This window comes from Barbus barbus (assembly GCF_936440315.1).
Source record: "Barbus barbus genome assembly, chromosome: 49".
In the NCBI taxonomy this organism is placed as follows: Eukaryota; Metazoa; Chordata; class Actinopteri; order Cypriniformes; family Cyprinidae; genus Barbus; species Barbus barbus.
Genome location: NC_136727.1, coordinates 19,243,403 through 19,254,171, shown reverse-complemented (window position 1 = coordinate 19,254,171; position 10,769 = coordinate 19,243,403). Strand labels below are relative to the sequence as shown.

Sequence of the window (10,769 nt, the reverse complement as noted above, 5' to 3'; positions counted from 1 at the left end):
AAGAGTGTAGTTGTCACAATAAAACTGAAAACCACAATAATTCTTTAAAGTAATAGTCATATCTAGTCATTTATGCTCTGGAAACTATGGAGTCTGATGGTATTACTTTAACTGTGTTCTGCTCATTTTCCTTCATAAAGTGCTCTACCATATGCAAAGAGTGTCTTGTTTACTGGAAACCTACTTCCATTGCTATTCTGAGATTTCACTTCACATAAATATTATGATGTCATGTATGGCTCTAGTTCATTTTGATTATACATATGGGGACACAAATTTGTATAATGACATGGGTATGACAGAGGTATTACAATATGAAGGTGGTTTATGAGGACACTGCCTATGTCCCCGTAATTCAAAAGGCTTAAAAAACATACTAAATGGTGTTTTTTTGAAAATCTAAAAATGCACAAAGTCTCCTGTGAGGGCTAAGTTTAGGTGTAGGGTTGGTGTAGGGCAATAGCACACACAGTTTGTTCAGTATAAAAACCATTACGCCTATGGAGAGTCCCCATAAACCACAAAAACCAACGTGTGTGTGTGTGTGTGTGTGTGTGTGTGTGTGTGTGTCCCATTTTTATATATAATACATTGGGAATACAAGGCTATGGGAGAATCTCAGAAGGAGAATGGAAACTAGAGCTCAAACTGAGCTTGAGCTGGTTTAAATCTTACCGCAAACTCATTATTAGCTTAATCTCAAGTTCAGCCCTGGAAAGCGGTGCCTACCATAACAATGGGCTGACGTGTCTCAGCTAGCCGAGGATTGAGTTTCCCTGCTCATATTTTGGTACGTGCAGTGCGGTCACATCATGTGAGGCCTCGATTCATATTTCCGCTTTTATTAGCTGCTTGATTTGCCACAAATGAGTGTGGCGTCCGCAGTGCTGTTTAACATCTTGTCCTTGCGATATAGATGAGACGCTCTTTAAGCCTCATTAACAGCGAGCACTGAGCCTTTCTCGATTTAAAGTCCAGAAACCTTTCTGGACTCCTTCATACTGTGGTCTCTCCTCTCTCTTTCTCCGTCTCTCTCTCTATTTTTACAACATTAATTCTCCACTACCTCATTGAAGAAAAATGCTGCTTACGTTTATTTCCCACAAAACAATCCAAGGGTGCTGAGTTAGTCAGCAAACAGCTAATTACTATAGTAAAATCACTGTAACGCATGGACTTAAGCTGGCTTATTGCTGTCATAAAACAACGGCGACTGCAGTAAAAAAACAAAAAAAAAAAAACACATAATTGTTCTATAAATGGTTACATTTAAGAATAATAATAATTATGGGTGGGGAGTGTGACCAAACTCCTGCATAAAAATGACAATTATAATAATATCACTTATCTTCTAGTAGAAATATGTAAATATTCTTAAAAAGAGAGCAACAACAAAACATTATTAAAACAATGATTTAAAATGTACTTTAAAGTAAACTTTGATTTTACATAAGTGCACTTTTTAAAAGTCTACTTAAGTGGCCTTTTGTTTCCATTCACATTATATATTAAAATACATAAAACTGTACTTTTATATAAGATGTGATGTACACTACAAGTTCACATTCAGTACAATCAAGTGCACTTGATTTTCACGAGAAAAGCACCGTTTTATCATTTCAGGGCCGTTTGTATCCTCCACACTAATACGAAACCTTGCAAGAACTGGAGAGCCCAGTGTGTTTCGCACATGCTGGATTCATTTTCAAAGTCATAACAAGAATATGTTTCGAACGCTGCTTTTTAACCATTGCATGAAAAACACACATTAGCACAATTGGCCACATCAAAGGCGGCACTGGGCTTCCTAGAGCAGCTCTCAGGAGAGCCCGGGAACAGAAAGGAAGAAAAGCAACGAGGAAGAGCGCTCGGCTTAAAACAAAAGGAAAAGAAGTTGAGAGGTTTCCTGGCCACCGTCAGCGTGAGCCTATGAGCTGTCAGGGGCCCCGGGTTTAAAAAGCAGGGGCTGGAGGTTTGAGGAGACACTCCTTCCCAGCGTCGAGGTGTGCTCTGAAGTCTCGGGATGTGTTTGCTTTACAGGCGGGCACCCGGCGTGCTGCTCCTCCTGGCCCACCTCCTCCTGAGCACCAGTCTGGAGCCCGTGGGTAAGGACACAGCGCTCCCATTGTCCGCATCTCTAAAATTAGCACAGGTAGAGTCCGCCAGTGTTTTACAAGTCAGAGTGAACTGTGCAGTTTTACACTGCTTTGTGGAGAGTCTGGGAAAGTCGTGTCAGGGCAGGTTCGCGGTGGAGCCTCTTCAGAAGAGTTATTTCTGAGAAGCACAGGTTGTTTATTGCGTGGTGTTTGTTTTGCTAGCTGAATGGGAGAAGGAACCGGCGTACTGGAACCATCAGGCCAGACGGACGCTGCAGGCTGCCCTCACGCTGCCACTGCGAGCGCATCGCGCCAAAAACATCCTCCTCTTCCTCGGAGACGGTGAGTTACCAACCCCTCCGAACGCTGCTGGTCAGTCCTTCAGTGCAATATAGTGCTAATGTGTTCATGTGTATTTGAGGTCTGTATTATATTATATTAGATCAAATATATAAATACAGTTAGAAAAAATTAAGAGACCACTTGAAAATTCTCAGTTTCTCTGGATTTATGATGTATACAGTAGTTATATGTTTATGTAAAACATAGTTTTGTTGAATTCTGTAAACTACCGCTGACATTTCTTCCAAATTTAAAAAAAAAATGTTGTCATTTAGAGATTTCTTTCCCCCCCAAAAGGGTCATGCTCAAACAGATGGCATGTTTTCAAAGGTTTATATTTATTTTTAGAATGCAAACCCAATCTTTTAACTTCAGAAGAGTTAAGAAATCAATATTTGGTGGAATAACCCTGATTTTTAATCACCACAAATGAAAGCATTTGTTATTTTAACCAAACGTCATTTGGTAAACAAATAAATAAACGAAGTTGTCATTTAGAGCTTTTTTTATTTATTTTGCATAAAATTATCAAAGTGGTCAAAATAAGATGCCAAATATTGATTGCCTAACTCTTCTGAAGTTAAAAGATTGGTTTTGCATTCTAAAAATAAATATAAACTGACTAAATGTTCTATTTTTAATTAAATTTACATAAAAAATGATACATTATACAATATTATAAGAGTGTATATCTAAATTTATATTTAAAATTTTTGATTCTTTTCATCACTCCATGCTCTCATTTATCTCATGCATGTTATAAAAACTCAATATTTCAAGTCTATTTAGCTTTTATTTGGATAATATGCGGTTACTGATCCACCTGTTGGCTTGGTTTTGTGCTAATGATGGGTTGACTGTATATTACCCGCTACACACGTGCCTGTTTCTTCATAGCCTGTGTTTTCCTATAGAGTTGATGAGCAGTTTTGGGTTGAGGGTCAGGCTGTGATGTTTCTCTGTCGATCTGTCAGGGATGGGAGTGGCGACGGTGTCAGCCGCCCGTATACTGCGAGGTCAGATGGAAGGGCAGTCAGGGGAGGAGATGGTTTTGGCCATGGACACATTTCCATACGTCGCCCTGTCAAAGGTCTGACGCTTCTCTTTAATCACTCACAGATAATTCATAGCAATCTTGTTGTGTAATTATATAAAGGCAGGTGTGGGTTAGACAAATGCCAATGGGATGTGCATGTTTGTTGCATGGAAAAACTGCTGCTTGTCTTCAGATTACATTTTTAATTTCCCATATAGGGATTCTTGCTGAACTGGGTGTGAAAGCCTGAAAAGCAGAGAAATGGCTTTAAAGTCAACCTTTTTACTTGTATAATGTTTCATAAAAATATAATTTTAATACAGAATTAATCCATAGGGGGTCTGACCCCCTACTTAAACATAAAAGTAAAAAAGAAAAGAAAAAAGTGGTTCTTGAAAGTAATTATTTATTCTTAATATATCATTTTTATATGTCTATATATAGTTTATATTATTATTATTATCATTATAGAAAAATATAATGTACAATTTCATTCTAATAAAATACTTAAGATGATATCTTTCGTATAATATATTTATTGGTTGAGCCAATGTTTCTGCATATAAAAATAAAATAAAATCACCATCATCATTGGTAAACATATTCCATGAAAAATTATGAGATATTAAGTCCTGATTATGTGATGAAAAACTAAATTATGGGATAAAACTCATAATTATAAAAGAAAAACTAAAGTAAAACATAACTTTTACTTGTGTATGTGATCATTTTAATTTCTTGTCATATTTATTAGTTTTTCTGCCAATTGTTCTTATTACATACATTTTGAATTATGTCATAATTATGACTCTTATATTTTTTAATTGTTGTAATAAAAATGTTTTTCCTAATTACAACTTTTATGTTAGAATGTGACTCGTATATTTCTACTTTTTGTGTCATATAATGATTCTCAAACTTTTTACTTTTTGTCATAATTTGACTTTTTATGTTACAATTTTATCATATTTTTTAAATTTTTGTCTTAATTACAACTCTGTTTGACTGTTTGGCATAATTTAGTTTTGAAAAGCTATGTTTTGAACAACAGAACTATCAGTATTTGATGTACTGAGTTGGTGTGTTTCCAAACAGACGTACAGTGTTGACAGGCAGGTGGCTGACAGTGCTAGCACGGCTACGGCGTACCACTGCGGTGTGAAGGCTAACGCCAAGACAGTGGGTTTGAGCGCTAAAGCAGTGGCCTATGCATGCAACACCACATTTGGGAACGAGGTTTTCTCAGTGTTACACCGCGCCAAAGCACAAGGTATTTTCCATTTAGACTCATTATCACACTTACAGACTTGCTGCCAATGTTTTTCTGTTGCTGTTGTTCTTCTTAAAGGGACAGTTCACTAAAAAATAAAAATTCTGTCATCATTTACTCAAACCTGTATGAGTTTCTTTCTTCTCTTGAGCACAAAAGAAGATATTCTGAAGAATGTACATTTTTTGGTGTTCATGTGATGACGTATGTTTGTGTGTGCGTATATCCAGGAAAGTCCGTTGGCATCGTGACCACCACCAGAGTCCAGCATGCATCGCCCGCTGCTGCGTACGCCCACTCGGTGAGCCGCAGCTGGTACAGCGACGCAGACGTGCCCTCCGAAGCTCGCCGGCAGGGCTGCACCGATATCGCCACGCAGCTGGTGACCAACACGGACATTGATGTGAGCCGTAACCCATACAGTTTGATGCCATAAGACCAAAAATACTAACTAAGTGCAAATAGCCCGCCTCGTTGGCAGAGGCTATTTACTCTAACTCCACCCACCAACGTGCGATTGGTCTAGACAACACTATAAAAACGCTGATGTAATTGTAGCTCCAGTGGAGTAGATGGTAGTGTGTGCTACAGTCTTTTTGACGCGATTGACCCGGGTTCAAATCCGTCTTTTGTCGACCATTATTTTTTCTCCCTTATCAAATCTCATATGACATCGGAAAGGCATTTGTTTTCAATAAAAATGAAGTAAATAATTGAAAAGTTGAAAATAAAGTATCGGGTAGGGTTCATTTGAATTAAAACTATAATTTACACTCAATACATTATAATTGCATACTGTTTTATAATGTACTACAATACTGATGTGCAGATAATAGACAGTATTTGGAGTAAGTAGTATACAGTAAATGGCAGAAAATTCAGCTATTTTAACATGCAAATAGAATCTATAGCTATTTGCATTTAGTGTAAATAGCCACTGCCTAAAAAATAACAGTTTGAAAAGCTGCACAACGGTACATACGGTTGAGCGCAATCTGCAAGTCCAATTCTACCACAGTTTATATTGTATGTACTATATTTAATATACTGTATAAAATAGCAGTCAACATTTCAAGTGGATCAAAAAAGTTCATCAAAGTTTTACTAAGACAAGAACGCTGTATGGTTTTAGGTTTTAGGATGAAAGGTTTTGTTCCACTTCAAATGCTGACTTGTGTATTTAGTTTTGGAACCAATTCTCACTATTAACTATGACTTTTGCCTCAATAAACTCCTAATTTGCTGCCGATTAATAATTAGTCAGGTATTATGGGGTGGATTAATGGATCTAAAAATGGTCCTGCAGAATAAGGCAGTAATATGTGTTTTATAAGTACCAACAAACAGCAAATATTCTAGTAATATGCATGCTAATAAGCAACTATAGTTAATAATGAGAATTGATCCTTAAAAAAAAAGTGTTACCTATATATTTATATGTAATTATTATGGTGTTTTTGTTGTTTTTAGTGTCAATTTACCTGTTCAGTTTTGATATTGTCACCCCGTTTGAGATATTTCTATTTATAAAAACATACTGAACTAACTTCAGTGTCGTTTTTGTTGTTAGCTTGTAGCACAGCCAGCTAGTTTTTCAAACCAGTTGCTTGATTGTTGTTTAACTACTTCCTTATGATTCAGCTTAGTAAGCTAAAGGTTCAAAGCAGCTTTTCCACCAATGTAACAACATAAATTAAATACACAATGGACCCTTTTCAATGACTGTGATGATGCATTTCCACAGTTATTAATTTTTATTTTATTTCACAGTTATTAATTTATTCAGTTTTATTACCTTGGCATTGACGGTACATTTACACAATGATATACTAAAAGTGGAAAAGTTTTTGAATAGTTACATGTACAGACAACAAAAACTAACGAAAGTTGCGAAAATGACTAAAAATGCTGTATTATTCATGCCAGGCCAGTAGGTGGCGATGACACTTTGTAAGAAACAACGCATCTGCGCACAAACCTATAGACTGAATACGTAATACTTATGCACATTACAACAATGTTTTCACAAATTCACATTTTTGTAGTTTATCCAGAGATGATAACTATCAATGTCAAAAATAGCACTTCGAAACCCGTTTTTAAAAGTTTTCAGGCATCAAAAACGCTGTTATTGTGTACATGAATAGCCAAAACATAAGAAGTTATAGAAATGCTATTTGCTATTGCAGCAAAAATGTGAATGCAAAAAATATATTGACGGTCCCTTTTAAACATTCTGTTGACAATAAGTAACTTTGCACTTACGTGTCAAAAAACTCTCAGTAGAGTATTAGTAGGCTGTCTGACTAATATCTGCTTACTCTTTAAAGTGATAGTCTCCCAACAGATAATCTACTGATTATAAGTAACTTTGCAAGTACATGTCAACTTATTCTAACCCTAACCCTACCAGCCTACTTATACTGTACTAACACTGTAACGAGAGTTAGTAGAGATGTAGTTGCAACATTACTTATAGTCAACAGAATGTGTTAAAGGGACCATAAAAATTAAGTGAAACCAAAATTTCTATTTTTTTTAAATGAGAAGTTCACAAATTTTTAATATGTCTTCATTTTAGGTAATTCTTGGCGGTGGCCGCATGTACATGACACCCAAGGGTACTCCTGATCCAGAATACCCCTCTTCATCTTCTCGCAAAGGGGATCGCAAAGACAAAAAGAACCTCATTGACGTCTGGTTGAATGCTCGTAAGGTATCTCCAAGAAATCCATTTATTGTGTTTGTAAATGACCGCTACAGTTTTTCGTGATTATCTGTTTTGTTTATTAGGGAAGGAACGCCCAGTATGTTTGGAATAAAGAGCAGCTTAATGCAGTGAATGTTAAAACAACAGACCGCCTGATGGGTAATGCCAGTTTACAAGGTTTCCACATTGAGTTACCGACAGTATTTATATATTCTCATTCATATTTCTCATTCAGGTCTGTTTGAACCCAAGGACATGAGGTTTGAAGTGTTCAGGAATCGAACCCGTGACCCCTCTATTGTGGACATGACAGAGAAAGCCATTAAAATCCTCAGCAAGAATCCCAAAGGGTTTTTTCTCTTTGTGGAAGATGAGTATTTATTATTAACTCTGGTGTTACAGTTTAAAGATATTCTGCTAATAGTGAAACATGCCTTTCTTTGTGCTTTACGAGGTAGAATAGACCATGGACACCATGATGGGGTTGCTAAGCTTGCTCTGACCGAAACCATCATGTTTGACCAGGCAATCCAGAGAGCATCCGAGCTGACCAGTGAATCAGACACTCTCACTGTTGTCACTGCAGATCATTCCCATGTCTTCACTTTTGGTGGAAATACCCCTCGAGGGAACCCTATTTTTGGTATATACTAGCTTACTTTATGTCATGGAATTGAAATAATGACAATCATCACAACTCTCTAAAAGTTTTAGCGTTGGAAATATCCATGGCAATGTTAATGTGTTTGGTCTTGGCAGAATAGATCTACTACGCTGCTGCGGCAGAGCAAGTATTTGGTACTGCCAAGACATCCACAACATGCTGCAGTGAGCATGTAAGAAATACTGCTGCTGCACTTACAGTATAACATATATGAAACAACCCCCATGTATAACATACATGATCACCCTGTAGCAGATCTATACAGGTGGAGCTGGGGAGATGGAGGGTTTCTGAAATGCGCTTCAACTGCTACAGCAAACACTAGCTGAGCACATGTAGTGTACTTCAAATCTTAAAAGTGTGTTTAAAAAACTGTTAATTAATCATGGTCTAGCCACTTAAGTGAGTGCACTTTCATGATTCTGTTAACACACTTAAGTACACTTAAATGAGCACTTTATATTAATGTCAAATTAAAAGCTACAGTACATTTTAAAATCCATATTAAAAATATATCAAATGGATTTACGGAATATCTGGGTAGCCTGCTGCATTTGATTAAACAAAAAGTGTAGGGAGTATACACTTTACTGGCAGTACACTAGTATAGCACTGCATGGCCATTGATTCAGTGTTTTTTTCTGCAGGTCTGGTACCCAAGAAGGCTGAGGATGATCTTCCATACACTAGTATCTTGTATGCTAATGGACCAGGATATGCTCATGTAAACGGAACAAGAGGAAATGTTTCAGAAGTTGATTATTGTAAGTATTTTCTAAATGAATCTACTACCAGTCTCTTCTATTGTTGTCAAATACTAATATCATATCTTAATTTATTTGTAGTTGATGAAGAGTACATGCAACAAGCGGCTGTTCCTTTAGAATCAGAGACACATGGAGGGGAAGATGTGGCTATCTATGCAAAAGGCCCAATGGCTCATCTCTTTCATGGAGTCAAAGAACAGAATTATGTGGCCCATGCAATGGCTTATGCAGCGTGTCTGGAACCGTACACTAACTGCCCACTGCATCTTCATGGCTCAGGAGGCTATAAAATAACTCTTTCAATGCCTCTTATCTCATTAACCAGCGTGCTTTGGCTTGCCATGAGATGACAGACTCTACTGCATGAGTGATTGAGGCCCCAGGACTCTTTGCAGAATTGCAATGCAGTGTACATAAATGTAAAGTTTTTTTTTTTTTTTTTTCATGGATGTATTTTATAATCAGATATTTTTGTATATATTGCGCAATGGAAGACTCTTTTGCATTGTGACTATAAATTTCAGACACGTGAGACCAATAAAACATATTGTCAGTGTTATCAACCTTTGTCATTAAATGTTCTGTGGCCATCAGATATCGAAAGCAATTATATATCCACTGTACGAAGGATTAGAAAACAATCCGTTAAGTCATGATAAATGCCTATCTTAAATGTTTGATTTAAATACAGTTCCACTGGCTATTTTGCATGCAGGGAATGCATGAACTGATAAACATAGAATGCAATGCAATTTACATTGTTTAAAAGCATCTGCCAAATCTGTAATACTGTTGTGAGTTTTTAGACACGGACCATCAGCAAGGCAGATTAATCAACATTTTGCATGCTATATTTACATACACTCACCTAAAGGATTATTAGGAACAACTGTTCAATTTCTCATTAATGCAATTATCTAATCAACCAATCACATGGCAGTTGCTTCATGTGGTCCTGGTCAAGACAATCTCCTGAACTCCAAACTGAATGTCAGAATGGGAAAGAAAGGTGATTTAAGCAATTTTGAGCGTGGCATGGTTGTTGGTGCCAGACAGGCCGGTCTGAGTATTTCACAATCTGCTCAGTTACTGGGATTTTCACGCACAACCATTTCTAGGGTTTACAAAGAATGGTGTGAAAAGGGAAAAACATCCAGTATGCGGCAGTCCTGTGGGCGAAAATGCCTTGTTGATGCTAGAGGTCAGAGGAGAATGGGCCGACTGATTCAAGCTGATAGAAGAGCAACTTTGACTGAAATAACCACTCGTTACAACCGAGGTATGCAGCAAAGCATTTGTGAAGCCACGACACGCACAACCTTGAGGCGGATGGGCTACAACAGCAGAAGACCCCACCGGGTACCACTCATCTCCACTACAAATAGGAAAAAGAGGCTACAATTTGCACGAGCTCACCAAAATTGGACGGTTGAAGACTGGAAAAATGTTGCCTGGTCTGATGAGTCTCGATTTCTGTTGAGACATTCAGATGGTAGAGTCAGAATTTGGCGTAAACAGAATGAGAACATGGATCCATCATGCCTTGTTACCACTGTGCAGGCTGGTGGTGGTGGTGTAATGGTGTGGGGGATGTTTTCTTGGCACACTTTAGGCCCCTTAGTGCCAATTGGGCATCGTTTAAATGCCACGGCCTACCTGAGCATTGTTTCTGACCATGTCCATCCCTTTATGACCACCATGTACCCATCCTCTGATGGCTACTTCCAGCAGGATAATGCACCATGTCCAGTGTTGGGTGTAACGCGTTACTAAGTAATGGATTACTGTAATTAAATTACTTATCCACTGAAAAAGTAAAGTAAGGGATTACTGTTCATTTTTAGGTAATTTAATTACAGTTACTTATAAAATACTTGCGTTACA

The 10,769-nt window shown here is 37.4% G+C and overlaps 1 protein-coding gene across 1 annotated transcript; it reads left to right on the top strand.

Moving 5' to 3' along the window:
- Positions 1 to 2,023: 2,023 nt before the first annotated feature.
- Positions 2,024 to 9,235, top strand: LOC306867514 (intestinal-type alkaline phosphatase-like; the record flags this gene model as incomplete). The annotated part of the gene is made up of 11 exons (XM_079413190.1): positions 2,024 to 2,105; positions 2,319 to 2,438; positions 3,413 to 3,528; positions 4,570 to 4,744; positions 4,975 to 5,147; positions 7,326 to 7,460; positions 7,538 to 7,613; positions 7,690 to 7,828; positions 7,913 to 8,097; positions 8,766 to 8,882; positions 8,964 to 9,235. The coding sequence occupies 11 exons, from the start codon at positions 2,024 to 2,026 to the stop codon at positions 9,233 to 9,235; spliced, it is 1,590 nt and encodes a 529-aa protein (XP_079269316.1).
- Between the last annotated feature and the right edge of the window lie 1,534 nt (positions 9,236 to 10,769).